The sequence below is a fragment of the Lactuca serriola genome, chromosome 8, assembly GCF_051521515.1.
Source record: "Lactuca serriola cultivar US96UC23 chromosome 8, Lser_US96UC23_V15, whole genome shotgun sequence".
NCBI lineage: Eukaryota > Viridiplantae > Streptophyta > Magnoliopsida > Asterales > Asteraceae > Lactuca > Lactuca serriola.
The window spans coordinates 7,636,766-7,658,575 of NC_136415.1; the positions used below are offsets into that span (position 1 = coordinate 7,636,766).

At 35.9% G+C, this 21,810-nt stretch overlaps 2 protein-coding genes across 3 annotated transcripts; both read left to right on the forward strand.

Moving 5' to 3' along the window:
• Positions 1-11,325: 11,325 nt before the first annotated feature.
• LOC145066030 (putative protein phosphatase 2C 76) lies at positions 11,326-14,933 on the forward strand. Of its 2 annotated transcripts, none has more exons than XM_079013180.1 (9): positions 11,326-11,462; positions 12,354-12,661; positions 12,745-12,872; positions 13,231-13,329; positions 13,418-13,576; positions 13,677-13,763; positions 13,861-13,952; positions 14,192-14,266; positions 14,363-14,933. In XM_079013180.1, the coding sequence occupies exons 2-9, from the start codon at positions 12,399-12,401 to the stop codon at positions 14,630-14,632; spliced, it is 1,173 nt and encodes a 390-aa protein (XP_078869306.1). In that variant the 5' UTR covers positions 11,326-11,462; positions 12,354-12,398; the 3' UTR covers positions 14,633-14,933. The 2 variants fall into 2 exon arrangements, with proteins under 2 accessions (XP_078869306.1, XP_078869308.1); XM_079013182.1 differs by having other exon boundaries at positions 11,444-11,571.
• Positions 14,934-15,721: 788 nt separating this feature from the next.
• LOC145066593 (DnaJ heat shock amino-terminal domain protein) lies at positions 15,722-19,212 on the forward strand. The gene is made up of 2 exons (XM_079013888.1): positions 15,722-15,914; positions 16,804-19,212. Exon 2 carries the CDS (start codon positions 16,957-16,959, stop codon positions 18,967-18,969), a length of 2,013 nt encoding a protein of 670 aa, XP_078870014.1. The 5' UTR covers positions 15,722-15,914; positions 16,804-16,956; the 3' UTR covers positions 18,970-19,212.
• The last annotated feature ends 2,598 nt before the right edge of the window (positions 19,213-21,810 follow it).

Consider the following 21,810-nt stretch of genomic DNA (forward strand, 5'->3'; position numbering starts at 1 on the left):
GACATGGGCATTCCACCATGTCAGGGCCCTTTCGGAGAAGATGCAGGCAACAAACTTTACTTTGCTTCCTTCAGGGCTGGAGCCGATCTCAAAGACCGACTTCATTCTTTTGAACCACTAATACAGCGCAATGATTCCTCCGATTCTGTTGAAGAATACCGGTTTGCAGTTGATGAAGTCTTTATAGGTACACTCCCGTGTACGCGCTTGGCTATCACCATGATTAGAGTTGGTACTCGTTACAGCTCCACTGGCGCCACCGGAATTCACCTGTGTCATCACCACCCACTCCATGTATTCATTGCAGATTCTCTCAAATAACCGCTCTAACTCAGGTGGAGCGCTTTGTGCGTCCGACCTAGTTGAAGAAAGAGTAGTAGAGGTACCACCTAAAGATAAAGAAAAACCCTCATCTACCATAAATTATAGATCACTTGGCGTAGGACTACCATTAAGTCTCATTTGAAAATGATTTCTCATTCATATTTTTTAATTCGCTCTGCTCTGCTCGACACCGGGATCATGCCCGACGCAAGACATCCTTTTATTTTTTTATGCAGGTTAAAAAGGCGTGGAACTCCTCCTGGAAGACTCAGCTGGTTTTTCCACCGAAAGTCTAGAAGATAAGGTGTAAATGTAAATCACTAGGTTGCGGTCATAGTCACGGTCACAGCAGCCTGGAACATCACTGCATCGAACTGCGGAGGAGGTGGTGGTGGTGGAGTTTGATTTACAGGCGGGTTTCTGTTTGGACGCTTGTGAGGCGGCATCTTTTAGCTATAAAAGATAAAATGATAATAAGACTTCATTATGGCTATCAAGAAAAATACAGTGTCAGAATAGAGTTTGATAGAGATGATCACTTAGCGGAAACTATATCTATCATAATAGTTGGTATAGAAGTTACATAGAGTTCAGAAAATTTGACCTTGGAGTAGGTCTTACAACATAAAAACAGAGGGAAAAATTTGACAGCATAAAAGTTTTAGTGGGAACAATACTTGCTAGATAGGAATAATTACATAAAAGAGTGCTATATAGAGCATCTACTAAAGTTATTCCTTAAACCAAAAGAGAAGGAAGATAGGACATATTTTAGTAGCGGAGGGCACCCCTTGGACGGAACCTTAAGTTAGCCAGCTGGCGCTCCACGTCAAGTAGGTGCCTTTCATACACAGACAGACGGGCTCGGTTCTCGATGACATCGGCTCAAGTTGCAGCTAGATCTTGCCGCCGGGCCTTGTTGTCTCTCATAGCGCTCGCATAAGCAACTTTGAGATTGCGAACGCGGTTTGCGGTGGCATCTGAGTCTGCCTCAAGATCTACAGTTTGCTGAATGGCCGCCATGCTTAACTCAACATTACGGGCCACTCGCCGAACTACGATTGGAAGAGCTCTGTCCGCGGAGCCTCCCTCATTCACATTGTAGAAGTGGCAATCCCGATTGTACGGGAGGGGTTGGCCTTGCTCATGGCTCCACCTATCCAGACTCCCGACCCACATAGGCGTTGGGCCTTCGAATACAAGCTGGGGGTTAGGATTCGGTATTAGGGCCACTTGGGGTAGATTCTCAACTTTGGGCTCTGAGTCGGTCTCTTCGGGGAATTGTTCTGCGAAGTCATCGTCCAGGGGAATCTCATGGTTTTCTTCAGGCTCATCCTCTAGCCATCCCGCATTTTCCTGATTGGGAAAGTACGGGTCTCCTGGAAGATGAAAACCAGCCATGGAATCTACGCGAGAAAAAGGGATAAAAGATAGTTAATAGGTGTCCTAATCTGATGATACTTATAGGGGAGTGATCCTTATTAGTTATTTCTATAAGTAAGTAGTGCATACCAGCTATATATAATTTTTGAGATAAGATAGACGTTCGAATAAATGACCCAACTCTAAGTCCACAACCAAACAAGTAACATGAAGTAAAGCGATAGTCATAAATTCTAAGTCTATAGAATCTTTAATTATATATAACTTTAGCATATAAACTCCATACTCATAGAACTACTAATAAGAGTCTTTAGTTTTCACAGAAGTTAATAGCAGCACAAAAGACTCCTATAGTATTTTAAGTTTGTTTTATGTTCTCACCGAGTCTTTGTGGATAGTTGGTAAGTTTTTAGACTTGTTGCAACATCACAACCATTCTTGGGCATATGCTAATCACTTCTCGGGCGACATAGTTGATCAGGCTATGTCATTCCCAGAACTGACCATACATCCCCAAGCCTACTTGTGCTGTTCAATAATCGTAATACTTTTGTTCTGTTCTAGTATGATACTGACCCTAGTATGAATGCATGTATGTATAATTTTAGTAAAATACTTGTATATATTTTCAAAAGTATATATCTTGGTCAGTGTGTTTTAATCCCATTGTATTTATAGTTGTATATCTTTTATGTGTTGATATACTCAGATTACTATAAACAATGCTCTGATACCAATCTGTCACACCCCTAAACCGAATTAGTGGAAACATTCAGGGGTGGATGATGTCATGTATAGTATCATAACAATGCATAATATTGAATTAATAGAATAGTTAAATACATGTGTGTTCTTTAGTAAAGTTTAAATGACACCAAAAAGGTATAATCAAAATAATGACGAGTCTTGAATCCACTCCGTCCTTCAAAAGTTGCATGGGTGTACCTGTCTACTGGTTCCCTGAGAATACAAGTTATTTTGAAAGAGAGTATCAACATAAAATGCTGGTGAGTTCATAAGTGTTTAGTGTCATTTATAGTAATTAAAAACTTCGAATGTTTGTATTAAAAACCTTGAAATGTTTGTCGAGTTTTCCTAAAAAATCCTATATTTCCTGCTTATAATGAAAAGTGGCCTTCTACCCGAGGCCCGACTGTTTACATGTTTGCCCTTGTATAAAATCTAATGTTTTCGTATATACTTGGAATAGTTTGGAAATTATAGTAGTAATTTATATCTGTATAAAAGTATATTTTTCCTATTTATTTAAAAGTATGTTTTCCCCATTTATTGCTATCTTTTATTAGTAAAATAGTATGTTTTATCCCAGCAGTACAATTGTTGTATAATGAAATGGGAAAAATGAAGACTCCTAGTCGTATTAAATGAACTATACGCGTTGGGGAGTCTTGTTGCCTTTAAAACCGGTTTGGTTAATTAATGATTTAAAATGTGATATAGTTGTAACCATGCTGATTGAGGTTGAATACACGACGACCTTCTGGCATCGAAAATAGTGAGGTGACATTTTTTCACCCCTTGGCCTTACCGGCTGGGACTGTAGCTAGTAGGCGGGGTATGGGAGTGTCTGTCCCGTATAGATCTATACACACAATGCCCGCTCTCCCTCCAGGAGACTCTGGTTACAAATGTTATACAAAAATGTATTGTTGTATCATGAAGTAGTATTTCACATTCTAATTATCATGTTCTTTTTGTAGTTGTATATATATATATGTATATGTATATGTATAAGCTCTTTCCTGTTCTTGTATATGTATAGGTATATGTATATGTTCTCTTCCGTTCTCTATATATGTAGATGTATATGTATATGATCTCTAAACTATACTTATTATAGTTTACTAGTAGGTTTAGTTTGTCCTCGACGTATAGAAAGGAGTCAATTGTTCAGCTTGAATAATTGAGTTAAGTATACTTTTTAAAGATAAAATTTTATATTCATATACATATTTAGCATGTATAACTATGAGTTAATCGATAGTCGGACTAGTGTATCCTACCCTAAGCTGACAACCAAACAAGGAACAGGAGTCAAGGTTATCAGCAATAGTCCTAAGTCCATTAAAGCATACTTATACACTAATACACAAATTAATATTGTTTTAAAAGTAAAAAGAGTTTGAAAAAGAGTTTAAAGGTAGTTACAAAAGAGTTTTACTATAAAGTCTAACAATGTTTTAAAAGTAGTTTGAAATGAGATAATTGTTGGATTAGTGTCTAAGTCCATAACTATTTTGGTATGTACTTGACCCGATTATGAGCATGGTCCTTTTGGGTTGCCTTCACCATAGCAATATGTAGGATGAATTAAGAAGAGAGAGGTTTAAATATGATTTATTAATGTATTATGAGAATAATATATTAAAGGAGAAATCATATTGTTTAATTAATATTAGTCAATAATTAATTGATAATTAATTTGTGGCTAAAAGAGATTAATTAAATTCAGGGGACTGGACTGCAATTATTGGATAATTGAGTTATTGGGCTAAGGAATGCTAAAGGAGTAAGGGGTGAACGAAATTATGATGGAAGCCCATCATATTTTCGTCCATAGCCTTATCCAGAAGGTTCCATGGGCTGCTTAGAGTTTAAGCTGTCCATTAGGGTTTTGACTGAAACCCTAGCAGCCCACACAAGTATATAAAGGACCCCTTAGGCCCCAAAAACGTGTGGAACTAATTCTCTAGGGTTTCTAGCCGTTTTTGGGCAGCCTCCTTTCTTCTCCTCTTCATCCAAGTTGTATATGGTGTTTGTGACTCCATTAGAGGTGCAGCACTTGAGGCACTAAGCTTTTGAAGCCAATCCAAGCAAGGAATTGATTGTTATTGCTATATAACAATCAAAGGTAATTCTATAAACCCTAATTCAGTTCATAATATGTTAGATCTAAGTTTATTAGTCTTGGATTCAAAGCATGTACAATAGAGAAACCTAGATCCAAGCATTAGGGTTTGTATGAGCACATAGGATTGTTCTTATGCATAAAACCCATCAATAGTTGACAAGTACATAAATGTTTATACTAACATAGTTTAACTGCATTCAACTTGTATCCCCCCACCAAAGCATTTAAAGCGGTTAAAGGTTGATTTGTAGGGGTATGAACTCACATGTATTGAGTGATTAGAATGCAAGATCGGTTGTAGGATGGTAAGTGTCAAGTGTGGTCTCAAACACAAATGGATCCTATTTAGCATATAATAACACATATATGTATCAAATTAGTGTATAACACAACTAGTTATGATTGGGAACCACCCTAGGGACTAGGAAACACTTGAAATTAAGTGTTAAAATCACATATGATTGAACAAGGGAGGTTCACGGCCACACTAAGGTGTGTACGACTAGTATGTGTACGACCCTTGTGGTATACGGTCATGGTGTGTACGGCCATGAAGTGTACGGTTGTACACCCATGGAAAACTTTGCAAAACGGGGTGTTTCATGGCTCTAACTAGCATCCACTTAGTGTTCAAGGTCCTATGTTGGGACATGGGGTGTGTTTGAGGCCTAAACATGCACTAAACAAGGGTTTACGACCATATGATGAGTGTATGGTCGTACATCCTTGGTTTTCATGCATTTGATGGTCGATTTTAAGATGAATAACAAGTGTTTCTGGTAGATAACAAGCATATGAAGCAATTACTCACGATTTGGAAGCTTGATGAGGGTTCACGGCCACCAAGAACTAGTGTGTTTTCTTGGTGAAAGATGAAGATCTAACCAAAGATGAAATTTATGGAATGAAAACATGGATTCATCACCAGTTAAAGCAATGTAGCAACAAATTAAGGTAGGAAATACTTACTTCTTTGAATATCAAGGTGAAAAACTTGATGATAGTTAAGAGAAAATCAAGTTTTCTTGGCTTGGAAGTGTGAAAAGTGAAGGAAAGAGAAGGGAGAACTTATATAAGGGCATGAGTTCACAACCATGAGGGAGTGTACGGCCGTACACTCCTCTTGAAGGAGTGTTTGGCCCGAATGCAACCATATGACCTGAGATAACTTATCCCTAAACCCAAATCTTAATTGTACTAAGCTTAGAACACTCAAATAGACTCTAAATAATGCTAAAAGATAGCAGAAACGGGTCTGACTTTGATTGAATTGAATGGCTTGTATAGAAGAGAAACTTCGGGTTGTTACATTACGTGCCTTGCACGCATGGGTATTTTCTTCGTTTCATGTCACGTGTATATTATCAACTGCGTATGGCGCCATATCCATTTCACCCAAACGTTGCATACCCAGTCTGTGACATCCCCAATTTTACGGCAAGAAAAGACCGATTTAGTTTATGCTTTTTATAATAAAATCTGAGTAATCCTTTGATTAAAAGTGTTGCGGAATTTGTTCCCAAAACAAAATATGTTAAAAAGTTTATCAAAGCATTTCTTAAAGAAATGCATTTTTATTATATATCAAAACATCAGGATGTCATGTTCCGGTACAGACCAAAAGCATAAACAGTACATTATAAGTCTTACAACAGTTATTTACAACTACTGGCCTATAATCCAAAAATTCCTCAGCATCATCATCCACATTATACTTTGGGTCCACTACTTGTAAAACAGAAAGCTGAGTGGGTCAGGCTTGGGAGCTGGTGAGCATATAGGGTTTTCAACCCACAAATAATAATAAATTTATTAATTTCATCGACCAACAATAAATTTATTAATTTCATCAACCAGCGATAACCCTGATTACCCATTCCCGTTATCCTCACTTTACGTCCCTAAATACCTATACAAGGGATCTAGTTTAAGGATTTTATCATCGGGATGGACTTTACTGCTAAGGGGATTCCTCAGCCATATATGTTTGTAAGGCAACCATGAGGGGGATGGAGTACACCAGTGAACATCAAGTCCACAACACCTACAAGTTGCGAGCCTGCTAGTGCTCCACAGGATTGTCTAGAAAAGTCTGTGGTCATCACCCATACCCCGCTAGATGACTGGAACAACAACAACATCGAGGCCTCTCATCATTTTAACACACATCAACTATTTCATCTACCCATGTTTTACCCAACATATTTGTAGATAATATATATATATATATATATATATATATATATATATATATATATATATATACAGTTTAAAACTTGTATAAAACATCCATTCAACATCCATCTCAAATAAACAAACAATATATATACACATAACACGTATTTTATAGAAAATACTTCATATTTATGTGTAAGATGAAAGTGACTATACACTCACTTGATTTAATGATAATCGGGCAGCACTGCGTTTCTTAAAATGATCGTTTCTGATAAAACTGGAGGCTTCAATGAAAAACCAGGCTCTGCGAGGTTGGAGCTTCAAAACCGAAAAGATAAATTTTTCCGGGTCTTCGGGCACTTCGGGGTGTGTTTCGGTTGTTGGAAATGATACCGGGGCTTCGGGGGAAGTCAAAATGATAAAATATTGATAAAAGGGTGAAAAATGGCAAAAATCCAAAGTTACTCGGGAAGGCTCACAACCTTCTATTTATAGGGGGAGGCTTCGGATCCAAGGGCTGAGAAGCGAACACGCGACAATAGATGCGAAGGCCATGCAGCTGCTGTGAGGTTCGGAGGTGACTCGTGCGAGACTCAGACATGCGGAAGGGCACGCGTTGGACAACTATTGGACCAAAGCTCGGACTCAGAAGAATGCGACACGCGTCGTACCTCGGAGGCGCCACGACTCAGATGACGCAACTGCTTCTAACACGCGGCCAGTAGCGAGGCGAGGGTGACGTGGCCTATTCCGGACCATGCGAAATTTCTCGGATTTTGTGTCTTAAACTTCTAAAATCCACAACTTTCGCATACGGGGTCCGTTTTTGACGTTCTTTATATGCACGCGTAGGTGAAATTATGCTCTACAACTTTCGTTTAGACTCCGTCGGCTAATTTTGACTTTATTTTTAATATTATTATTTTTAACAGACTGGGACAGTAAAATCCGTTAAAAATTCATAACTTCTTCATCCGACGTCCGTTTTCGTCTGTCTTTTTTACCGTTGTACTACTATTGACGAGACCTTCGATTCTTGTTTAGGTTGTGTCGGCTAAAAATCACTCGATCTAAAATTCGAGTTTTTAGCTGTCTGCTGCTAAGCTGAAACTTAGAAAAATCATAACTTCCTCATATGAAGTCAGATTTGGGCGTTCTTTTTATACACGCTCTTGGTTTAACGAACACTAGAAGTGGAAATTTGATACACGACACGAACACGATACGAGTTTTCCGTGTATGTGTTTTAGAAATTCGTGTTTATTCGTGTCTGACACGTATTTTAAATTCGTGTTTCGTGTCTTATACGTGTCAAACACGAATTTACCTGTTTAGACACATATAAGACATGATACAAATTCGTGTTGACACGTATATACACATATATACTTTAGGGTTAAATTTTATATTTATAATATATTAAGGACTAATTTTTAAAAGTCAATAATTAGTTTATAACCCTAGCTTAAAAAAAGCCAATAAAAACGTGTCTATTCGTGTTTTCATGTAACACGGCTAAAAAACGTGTCTATTCGTGTTGTGTCACGTGTCACACGAATTTTTTACGTGTCGTGTTCGTGTTTGATATCCCAAACACATTTTATAATTCGTGTCATGTTCGTGTTTAACAAATTCGTGTCGTGTAAATTCGTGTCTGACACGAATACACGACACGCATACACGGATTGTCAGGTCTAACGAACACTATGAATTTTGTTTAGATTGCTAAGGCTAAAAATCACTTTATTGTAAATTCACTTTTTACGCTTTCCGGTGCCGTGCCGGTTCTGTCGCGAAACTTCGACAGGTCATAACTTCTTCGTTATAACTCGGATTTCGGTATTCTTTATATCTTCGGAATCCTTGTTTCGGCCACTACAACTTTCTTAAAAGATATCGGCTTTATTTAATATTTATTTTCAACACTTATTTTTATTATTAATTAATTAAATCATAATAATTAAGCACATAAGCACATAATTCCTCTTTATTACTTCAAAATGAGTTACAAAGGTTGACCTAGACTATTACATCATTATTAATGCTTTAGCCCATAAACACGAACGTTACACAATCCCCGATCAAAACCTTTCTCGTCTCACAAAAACCCTAGTTTTCCGTCAAGAGTGAAGATGAGTGGGTGGCGAATACGACCACAAATGGATGAAATCGATTTGGAAGCAAGTTACGGTAAGGAAAGCCAACCATTTTATGCTCTGTTCTTGATCATTTTGTCTCTTGGGTTTGAAAATATTGCTGTTTTTTCTTGTGAAGTTGGGAATCCAACTGTTTTTAGTATACTCTTGCACTATGGAGGGGAGTTTACCAAATTTCCTGGGAGAAAATACATTAAGGGATAACACAAATTTATGGACTTGATCGACAGTGATTTGTTCTTTGTTCACGACATTGATGATTGATGGAGGAGTTGGGATGCGTTGAAGAAGGTAAGGTTATGCATTTTAAACGACCGTTAGGGGATTTAGATTTTGGGTTGTTTGTATTGGGTAGTGACCAAGATGTCAACCACTTAAGGTCCTACGTTGCTTCACACAAGCTTATAGAAGTGTATACATAATTTTGGCGTACCAACTTGCATACATATGCTATGTCTCATAACCCTTCAAAACTCAAGATTGAAGAGATTGTTGAACCCCCTTCTTGTTCTAGAAGGTTGTGTCTCGAATGAATTGACACTACCACAGTTGAACCCCCTGTTTTAGAACCAAGCATGAAAACCCCTACAATGGAACCTAACATGGAATCCCTTAGTCACATTGATGTTGCACATGTATCACCCCTATAATGAAATCCCCTATTGAAGTTGAATATGTGAAAGAACCAAACATGGAACCCCTAGTGCGGAACCCTTTAGGAGATTATGTTAGATTTATCAAGAAATCAAAATTAACCGGGTTAGAACAAGCATAATGACGTTTCCCAGGGTTGTTCTTGCTTCATGAGGTACGAATCATAGCTTCAGCTCCACAATTGCATCTAATTGCTATTTTTGTTGGTTGGAGAAGGGTAATCGAAGAACGAAAGGGGGAAGAAGACCGACGAAGATAAATGAACGCAGGGGAGGGGCAATGACTCTAATATGGGCACACAACATGAAATGACGAAAATACCCCTGCATGCAAGGCACGTGGGGCACCCAAACGGAGAAAACTAACGCCTAACGACAATAGGGACTGAGCGGGTAGTATTTAAATACATTAGGGACGGTCCGAGTTAATTTTAAAAAATAGGGACTGAACGTGCAATTTGACACTTGGGCCAGAGACGATTCGTGTAATTTACTCTAAAAAAAGATGCAAATGAAAAATGATTTAAATTGTGCAGTCAATAGCGATGGGATATCAGTGGGATAGTGGTTATCGGTAGCTGGAAAAATTGCGATACTAAATAGCGGTACCGCAAATAGCGGCAATATTGACCGATATTTGACCGTTATTTGACTGATATTTGGCAAATATCGGTGGGATAGCAGTGAAATAGCGTTTATAACTAAAGTTTTAATTAAATCACTTCATTTATTGTTAAAATATAGATATATGGTGGGGTTTTTTTTTGGATTGACAAACATTTGCTTCTAACATTTTCTAATTTACTATATGTTTTACTCAATGACCTTGTATCCATTCAATAGAACACAAGGTTACAAAGGCGCTACGTAATATAAAAATATCGATATCCCACCGCGATAACCTATATATCAAATATCGGCCCTTGACCGATATTTGATTTTGAACCACTATAACTGCATAGGATTTAAAAGGGAGAAAATGGTGGCTTGGATATGATATTTTCTCTCGTTGGTTTGTGTTAATATGATATTTGATGAACATGTTGTAGCAGGTGGTGATGGAGGATTGCTTGGATAAACAAATCCAGATCCATGAATTTATATGCTTTTGCAGATAAATATATATACACATGAACTTTTGTTTTTTAAATCAAATGAATACATAAACACACAGACAAGAACAACAACAGACCGGAGCATCGTCGAAAAAATCATGAACGCCAGAGTCTTGCTGAAGAAGATGACCGGAGCATTAGCGGAATTGTCAAATACGTTGGAAACTGGTTAAACCTATTATTGTAGGTCATAAAGATTTTTTTGAACGGTCGATCAAGTTTAATGAGGAAATATGAAAAAAATTAAGTAAATGAATATATACAAATTGAAAAATAAATTATTTTTTTAAATCATTATCCAATTTAAAAATTATAGGTATTTGTGTTTTCTTTTTTATTAAATACTCCGTTTAAAAACTAAAACAACTGTAGTAGAAGCTACGGACCCGATGGTCACCCTGTTCGTAGTGGACGCGTCAGCGTGCCACATGGCAGACCTATTCGGTGACAGAGCTCACTGCCACTGCAGCTACACCACTACCCATAAAATAAAACACCCAAAAACGCCCTCTTTCTTTCGCATCCCCTATTCATTGATTCCAATCACATATTCTTTGGATTCAATCTTTTTTTTTTTCTTTTCGATTTCTAGGGTTTCAGATTCTCTTTTCAGTTTTTCTTAAATACAACAATTCCTCACTATACTTTTCTTTTGTCCTTCTTTCTGATCTCGCATCTGCATCTCAGATTCCGATCCTGCCTTTTCTTCTTCGATAATTCATATAACATGTTGCTAGATCTGTTGTTCCTTTGCAGTTTCTGAAGCAAATCACTCTGAAAAGTAAGATTTGCAGATTTAGATTACTTGATTATTGTTGCTTAGATTCAAGGGTTTACGATTCAGTTTGTGGATTCAGTTAACGAAATGTGTTACATTTGACTCGATTTTAGTAAGATTCGTACTTTTTGAGGATATAGCTCGATTTTTCAGATTATGTTTATTTCGTTACTTTTCAATTATCTATTATTATCACATGCGGCAAGTTTGTCCCGATTCCGGTTTAAGCTATTAAGCATGTTAATTTGAAAAAAAGAAGATTGATTGTCAAAGCCTCAAAGGATGTAGCAATGATTGCTCTTTAAGATTATAACTGCAAGTTAATCCCTATTTACTATTTGGGTAAATGTGAAAAACTTGTGTCATTTCCAGTTTTAGCTGATCAAATCAAGTCCATCTTACACATGAGGCTTGATATCCTAAATAAATTGGACACAGTTGAAACTTTATCATGTATTCAAGGATATAGGTTCTGGAATGCAATTATAATTCATTTTTAACTCAACTTGTAGCTTCTTTATCCTGAATGCTCTTAATGTTTGGGGGTTGGCGTTTGCAAATTACATATTTAGCAAATTCAGTATAGGTAATTGGCTTGAGTGTGACATTGTTGTTTAAGAAATTGTATGTATGATAGCAACTCACAAGAAGTTTCCATACATAAAAAGTTGATTTTATTACTACGGAATCATTTGGAAGGTGAAATCATCTCTATTTGTAGGAAATTACCATGCATGGTACTGCAGTATTGCATTACCATGTATGGTAACGGATTACGTTATAAAGTGGTTGGAAACTTTTCGCGAACTTATTGATGCACACAAAAGTTTTTCTTGTCACAAGGAATATGATGGATTTGTGATGTTTTGGGTCCTTTCTCTTTTGTTTTTTAAGGTTAAATTTTGGATGATAAGGACAAACCAGCTTGTGGACTCTTAAATGGTATGCAGCAGCTATCTCAGGACAGTAATTGTGCAAGGTGTGAATATTCAGAAAGTCGCAGAGGGGTTGTTGCAGTTTCCAAATTTCAGAAAAGGTCTGAAGACTGTTTCTACAGCAACCTTTTTGTCTGATCGAATATTTCCATCTGGTAGAAGAATGATGGTGGATACCAGTGCAACGGGAAACCAGGGTCCAACTACTAACAAAAGTTCACCAGAGAAGGATGATAATGGTGGCTGTGCAAGTGGAGGATGGAAGAGGTGATTGTCCTTTTGAAGAACACTTGCTATGTTGCTGTTTATTCTCTTTGCTGACATGTCTTTATTGTGTCTTGTATTGACAGTGAAGATGGAAAATTGGGATGTGGCTATTCAAGCTTCAGAGGTAAAAGAGCTAGCATGGAGGACTTCTTTGATGTCAAGACTTGCAAGATTAATGGGCAGACTGTCTGTCTATTCGGGATATTTGATGGTTATATTCTTTCTCAGCAATCTTTACGATATACTCTTTTTTTTGGGAAAAACTTTTTATTATTAATTAATATGTTTTGACTAATGCCTGAAGATGGATACGTTGATCAAGTGGTTTATTACTTATTAAGCAGGTTGCTACTTTAGGTAGGGCCAATTGTGGTCCTACTGAATTAGCTTGGGATTAAATGAAGATGATTCTGGCTTCCTTGAGAAAGAAAAGTTTACTTTTTGGGCTTTCAGTGCTTCCATAAAACTATAGCATGCATGTGTTGTGCACACATACATTGATGTTATCTTTTAGACTTTTCAGACATGTCTGTTCTACTTCTTACTTGAAGATGGTTAGCTTTGTGTAGGTCATGGTGGTTCACGTGCAGCCGAATATTTAAAGGAAAATCTTTTCAAGAATCTGATGAATCATCCAGAATTTTTGACAAACACCAAAGTGGCCATAAGTGAGTTCCTATGCCAATGACTTATATTATATATAAAAATGAAAAAGAAGAGAAATTTATAAACTTGAATGAATGAATGAATTAACAGGTGAGACTTATCAGCAGACTGACTCAGACTTCTTGGAATCTGGAAAAGATACGTTTCGTGATGATGGTTCTACTGCTTCAACAGCAGTTTTAGTAGGCAATCATTTGTATGTTGCTAATGTTGGAGATTCTCGAACTGTCATATCAAAGGCAGGAAAAGGTAATTTTTAGAAAAATTGCCTTTTTCTATTTCTTTCTTATAACTTATAAATATTCCTCTTTAAGCGGATTCATAATTTGTATTATTACTCAATTGATAGCTATTCCTCTTTCTGAGGATCACAAACCAAATAGAAGCGATGAGAGGAAGAGAATTGAAAATGCTGGTGGAGTTGTGATGTGGGCAGGTAATGGTAATTTTGTTATTATTATTATTATTATTTTTTTTTTACTTAAGTGACATTTTTCGGTATATGTTCTGGTTTAATGTTTTTCTTTTTTCAGGTACTTGGAGGGTTGGAGGTGTTTTAGCAATGTCACGTGCTTTTGGAAACCGTATGCTGAAGCAATTTGTTGTTGCAGAACCCGAAATCCAGGTAATTATCGCATAATTTTTAGGGTTTTCTTTTGTATAAAATAATATACTTCAAGTTCAACTCGAACGTGCTCATTAGGTCAGAACATAATTTCCTTTTCTGGTGATGATGCATTCATGGATAATGATATGTCAATTGTATGCTGTTAGAACTTCCTTACTGTTGAAAATCATGACCTTTGCATAAACATATTCTCTTGATTTTTACTGATTGTTGGTTTGTTTTTTTTTTTTGATCAGGAACAAGAACTGGATGAGGAATTTGAATTGCTTGTTCTTGCGAGTGATGGTCTCTGGGATGTTGTACCAAATGAGGTATAGATCTCATTGATTTTCCAATATTAATATTAATATTATATAAACAAATGAATATTTCTCATACATTTTTCTGGTCTGTTATTTATTTTCCAGGATGCTGTGACACTAGCATTGTCAGAAGAAGAGCCTGAGTTAGCTGCTAGAAAGTTGATAGAAACTGCTTTTAGCCGAGGAAGTGCTGATAATATCACTTGTATTGTAGTCAGGCTTTATCATCATCAATCTCCACCACCTACAATAGAACCTCAAATCCAAACCGATGATACCCAAACCCAAACTGAAATCCAAATCCAAACCCAAACCCAAACCCAAACCCAAAATGAGAATGAGAATGAAACCAAGACTGGACCAATAGATGGCTGAATGATTTGATTTGGTTGGTGTTGTATGATGATGACTGAACTAGAGTCTGAAGCTCCAAGGGTGCGTTTGTGCGTGCATATTGTTCTTGTTCGTAGCTGTTGATACATGTGTTTATCATCTTAAGTGAACCCCAAAAAGACTGTCTTTCTGTTTGTTTGTTTATCTGTCTGTCTGTTGAACGCTTGTCTTACCCACCTACCTACCTACCCGGTGTAAATTGTGTCTTTTTTTATCTCGTATGTTTTTTTTATGAACAATAATGCGACATTAATTAATTATTCAAGAATCTTTTTATTTGCTACATGGAATGAATCTTGCAAACTTAAAAACGGTGTTTCTTAATTCTTATATGTTAAATAAAAAATCAGAGCTCTAAATAGACTTTGTTAGCTCCATGTATCAATGTATGGCATGTTAACTTGAGTTCCACTGTTGCATCTAATGGACTTTTATTGTCAAAAATTTAAATGAGTCTATATCATTGTGCTATACATATGGAAAAAATGCTAGAATTTGTGCTCGATACATTCGTCTGTAAAACAAACAAAAAAAATGGTAGAATTCATGGTCAATTGCTTTGGAATTGGAATGGACTATTTTAGAACATACACATAGCCATAAGTGTACAAACACATTGAATATGATCAAGTACCATCTTTTCGGGTGTTTCGTTCTTCGATTTACCATAATGCCCTTCTATGGTATGGATGGCGTAACCGAGTTCATGAGAGAAACGTAACCGAGTTCACGAGAGAAACGGGAAATAATTAAGAGTGCTAGTTATGTATGACTGAAAAAATGATTAATCATGTATACTAAAAACGTAAAGACTAATGGTGTAATTTATATTCTAGGACATTTACATTCAAAATGAGAAACATCACTTATTGATGTATATAAAAGGGTAGTATAGTAATTAGCCTAAAGGTGCATTGTATAAAATTTTAGTGGCATAACAACTCTACTCAACCATGGTAAAAAGTTAACCCTGGTTAAGTTAACTGTGTTAGGGTTCACTCCAAAGAAAAAAAAAAAACTAGATCGAGCCCATCTGAGTCTACCCATCGTTTATATTAGTGTAAATTCCTAATTTTTTAAGAGATATTTCTTATTGTAGTGGCATATTGAGGGCTGATTGTTCTTCAGCCATTCTCCGAGGGGTTTTTACCAAACTTTCTCTTCGGTCTTTTCCTCTCCCTTACACAACAATTTGGTGGGAAATTGCAAAGGTCAAACAATAATCAAATCCTATGCGGATTCAAATTCCTTCGAACATCAATTGGTAAATTACTCTCGTTTCTTTCAATTTCACTTGCATTTCACGTAATTCGAATCTAGGGTTTGACTTTCGTTTACTCTGTTTTGGGATTTTAGTGTTGATTTGCTTCAATTTCGACTTCATTGCCAATTGTCACGATTACTTAAGTTTTTCAGATTTGCGTTCAGCGTTTTTAATTTGAATCTCATGTTTGTTGTCGCTGTGACACCTGTTTAATTTCATAAGCGACTTTATAAGTTTCGGATTTTAGGTCTGATTATTAGTTGCTTTTGCGACTATCTTTGTAGTTACGTAATAATCCATGATGTTTTTTTTTTCTTCCGTCTCGGTCGAAAATTTGAACCTGAATTGTTATAAAATGTCTATCCCATAATTGACTCTGATCATTCATTAATTTGTGCACCTGATGTTTTACTGCAGCACTTCAATTATTATAAATGAATGAGGTAGTGAGATACATATAGCAACTAGCAACACAAGTGGTGTTGGTTTAGGCTTTAGATTTGGATGTCTCAGTAATTCAAATTTCAGTAATGTTGATTGATGTAATTATGCCGTATCGTTTGAAATCTTTAGATAACCTAATCATCTTATGATTCTCATATCATAAATTGGTATGTGTATCTTGTCTTTGTGCACGAAGATGGGTAGAAGCATGTTAGTGGTTAGTGATTACATTATTAAGGTTGAATTAGAGTAATGTAATTTTAATGCATATGTTTCATAGAGTTGCAATGTAACTGCTTACTTTTGGCATAATTTGAATCTCACATACCTAATAGAAAAGATACCCATTCCATCTTAATACCCTCTAGAAAAAGAAAGTCATTTACGATTATACTACAACATGACATGATATCTTTTAATCAACATGTCTATTCTGTCATTTCAGGTATCTTGACTTGATTCTTCCACCATTTCTATCACAAAGGGAAAGACCTTGATTTCTATCCTTGAATACCCGTGCTTTCTCTTTCACTCTGTTCTGAATTATCTATAGGAAGAGAAACTGACAAGGAAGCATTGAGAGTCACCATCAAAACTCATGGAATGCAATAAAGATGAAGCAATTAGGGCAAAAACAATCGCTGAAAAGAAATTATCTGATAAAGATTTTCCTGGTGCTAAGAAGTTCATCTTAAAAGCCCAAAACCTGTATCCTAGTCTTGATGGCATCTCTCAGATGTTGACCACTCTTGATGTGTATATCGCCTCAGAAAACAAGATAAGTGGAGAAGTTGATTGGTATGGAATACTCGGTGCAAACCCTAATGATGATGAAGAAACAATCAGAAAACATTACAGAAAGTTGGCTCTTTTGTTACACCCTGATAAAAACAAATCAGTAGGTGCAGATGGTGCTTTTAAACTTCTTTCAGAAGCATGGAGTTTGTTATCTGACAAAACTAAAAGATCATCCTATAACCAAAGGAGAAGTATGAGAGCATTCCAACAGAAAGTTTCAGTTCCAGTTCCACCTCCTTCAGCTCCTGGTGCCAATGGGGCCCACACAAAGCAACCACCTTCAAAGCCAAACAACCGGACTACAACCACTGCCACTAGGCCGCCAGCTCCTCCACCACCTTCCCGCCCACCTCCACCGCCACCTCCGCTTCGTACCGATACTTTCTGGACAATTTGCCATCGATGCAAGATGCATTACGAGTATCTAAAACTATATCTCAATCATACCCTTTTGTGTCCCAATTGTCACGAGCCATTTCTAGCCAAGGAAATGCCGCCACCTGTCAACCTCCCAAAACCATCTTCTTCATCTGCTCACCACCATCAGAACCCAACCAACCATGTAAAAACCACAAAAGTCCAGGGAGGCCCTTTCACAAAACCAAATGTGCCTGCAGACCCCTCGGTTGCAACAAAAGCAGCAAGTGTTATTCAGCAAGTAGTTGCTGACAGGTTGAAAAGAGAACGTGAAGAATTCTATGCTAATTGGCCTTCAAAAAAGAGAAAAGCAGATGATGATAGTCAAGGCTCTGGTGTTAAGATCCCGTTTCAGATGTCAACAACAGGGGTAAAAATGACCGGTTTTGAGACAGCTAATTTAAATACTAGGTTAAATAGAACTAGGGAGTTGACTCCTTTAGAAAGCCGAAACATGTTAATGAAAAAAGCCCAAACAGAGATTAAAAAAAAGCTAATCCAATGGGAATCCGAGGAGAAATCGAAAGAAAACTTAAACAAAAACAACAACAACAACAACCCATCATCTCAAAATCAAAATCAAAATAGCAAACAAGTTTCTGAACAAGAAAATGGAGAAGAAGAAGAAGAAGAAGAAGAAGAACTTGCAATGAATGTTCCGGATCCCGACTTCCATGATTTTGACCTTGAACGCACCGAAAATTCATTTGAAGATAACCAAGTGTGGGCTGCTTATGATGATGATGATGGAATGCCAAGATTCTATGCTTTGGTTCACAAAGTTCTTTCAAGAAAACCACTGAAGATGAAAATCAGCTGGCTAAATTCAAAAACCACAGCCGAATTCGGAACCCTAGATTGGTTGGGTTCGGGTTTCCGGAAGGTTTGTGGGGAGTTTAGAATCGGGAGACATGAACTATACAAAACCCTAAATTCATTCTCCCAGAAGGTTGACTGGACAAAATCCCAACGTGGGAGTGTTTTGATTTTACCTAGGAAGAACCAAGTGTGGGCCCTGTACAGAAACTGGTCGCCTGATTGGGACGAGAATGTTCCAGATGATGTGATACATAAGTATGACATGGTGGAGGTTCTAGAAGATTACAATGAAGAAAAAGGTGTTCCGGTCAGCCGTCTTTTGAAGCATGCTGGATTCAGAACTGTTTTTCATCCTGTTACAGACGAAAGTGAAGTGACAGTGATTCCAAAAGAAGAAATGTTTCGATTCTCACATCAAGTCCCGAAATATGTCTTGAATGGGACAGAAGGGCAAAATTGTCCAAAAGGTTGCCTTGAGCTGGATCCGGCTGCTACGCCTTCTGACCTTATTCAAGACACCATTGAGAAAGATGGTGTGAAGGGCAAGATTGGAAATGGTGAAGAGAAGAAGATATAGCTACAGTGGAGGTATGTTTTTTTTTTTTTGGGTAGTAGTTTGATTTTGTATGGAGGATAATGATAATGACTCACATTTTGTTCATGACATGGGCTGACTATCTGTGAGGTCTTTTTGTGCAAAAAGGTTTTACATTCATGGTATAGAACAGAACAGAACAGAATAGAATATAATCTGTTGAAAAGATTTGTATGGATCATGATTTATTCCTAAATCAGGGCTAACTTCAGTTCTGTTCCAAAACTATTTACTTTTTACTCCACCAACAGCTTTACAAGATATTGGAACTTATTTAGATTGTTAAAAGACGAGTCTTGATCCTCCAATATTTTTGGGGTTTGATTTTTGGTTGTTCAGTTATGAATATTTAATGTTTTAGTTTTTTTTTAACCATCATCCCATTATGGTTACAATCTAATCTCACGATTAGGAACCTAGTTGCTGGTTATGTGGTTAGATTGTGTTATTTGTTATGCTGTCTAATCTCATTTTGCAGGTTTTACAAAAAAAATTGCTACATTTATATTTTATTAAGTTAAAACCCATAGAAACCACAGTTGAGTAGAGATGTCAACGAGACCCAAACCGGGGTGGAAATAGTTGCCCCTGCCCCGCCCCCAAATTTATCTGTTTCCCCCGACCCCAATCCTAGCCCTGAATTCTCATGTTTCCCCGCCCCTGTTTCCCTTGAGAATCCCTTGTTAACCCAGTTTGGCACGAAATCTTCCGTTTAACCTTATTTACCGTATTTTTAACTCATTTATTTTGTTTAACTTTAATATTACACAAATTACTCAAATACACAACATATATTACACAATGACTACTCTATCTAATATTCATTTTTATAAATAAAATAGTTGAATATAGGGTAATTATGTCGGAGACCACACATGCTATTCATGACAAAAGTCCTCGTTCCCAAAAACTAAACGGGGGTAAATCCCTCCCCGTGATCCCATCCCATCTTGAACCTGAAAATATTACTTATTTCATCCTATATTAATAGTTAATGTTTCTTTTTTGGTTTGTCATAAAATAACAATTTATTTTTAAAAATAAATGTCTTTTACCATAATAGTCATTATTAGTTAAATTATCATGAAATTAAATGCAACTACCATGGAATTAAATTCAATAAAAATATAAATAAAAATGTAAAACTTAATAAAGTTAATAGTAATTAATATTTTCTTAATCTGTGTGGTTTTTGTTGGTGGATAATTATTTTGGGACGGATGGAGTATAAAAATACTTTTGGACAACAATGGGGTCCAAAGTGGGTTTTTAACATCCGTACGGTTAAAAAAGAAAACACTATTGATATTTTAAAATGGTAATGACAAATCAAAGATTTATAAAAATTTATTAAATTACAAAGATAAGAGTTTTGTCTATAAGTTTATAAGGATTAGTTAAAATTAGTAACATTTGATCTACGATTCTATATATGTAGACATTTGTTATAATTTTGATTTTATACCGTGCAATATAAATTTGAATAGAGTACGAAAAAAATACAATAAATCATGGAAATGATATTGTTGTATGACAAATTAAAAATAATTATAATGTAATAATATACATAAACTCATATACACAACACAATAAATTACAAATTAAAATGATTAGTGAAGTGTGATCTATTGAAATTAAGTAAAAAAATGATATAAAAAATTAAAATCTATAAGTTGTTTATAAATTTCTAAAAACTTTTTTATACACAATATCGGATCGTTATATTTGTAAGTCTACCATCTGTATCTAAAACAATTTTAATCATTCTTTACTTTGAACTTTAAATAAAACAACATACATTTGCCCATATGTAAAACAAGATCTTTTGAGAAAACAAACCAACATTCGATGAGATTGTCATTGACTTTTATAATATGTCATTGCAAATTGCAAAACATACAACCAATGTTTATACTATGTCATTGCAAAACATGCAACCAATGTAAATTATCTTTTTTGGAATTTGAAGAATTCTAGGACTTAAAAGACATTATTGGAAAAAAAAATTAGGATGCGTTTGGTTGTCGAAAACTGTTTTCATTTTTTAAGAAAATGTTTTCAGAAAATAGAGTTAAGTTCTCATTTCAATTTTCAATGAAAATTTTAGAAAATACGTTTGGTTGGAACGGTGAAGTTTTCATTTTCCATCTTAGAAATTTGAAAAACTATAAAAATTAATTTTCTAATTTAATACGATTTGGAAAACTGAAATTTTTTATTTTCTTAGAAAAATTTAGGAAACTGGATGAACCAAACACGTTTTCAATATTACTTCTAGATATGACAACCACAATAATAACACGTTCGCCTAAATATATAACCTATAGTCTAGTGTCGTTTATTTTTCTGATCAATGTTTTTCAATAATGTAACTTAAACACCAACTTTTAAAATTAACTTATGATTTGGCAGACCCGACATTTTAAAACAACATACAACTGTCAATATATGAAAACATATTCTCTAAGAAACAAACCAACTTTCGATGAGACATTGACTCTTGTTACTGACATTAAAAAACATACAAACAAGAAATTGTCTTTGAAATTTGAAAGGATTTTTTTCCAGACAGAGTTAAAAACATTCTTGGAATAAATGTTTGGTTTTCGATATTATACAAATATAATCTTTAATCATAATTTACAAATACTTCTTTATATATAATAATGGATGCTCTCCTTCTTTAAGGTCGAGGGTTCAAGTCTCGTCGTGGACATAGGTGGAATAGGTGTTGTTAGCTTAGGAGTAGATTAGATTTGCCGGTTCAAAAAAAATAAATAATGGATGCTATACTGGTAAGTCTATAATGAAATATTATTAACC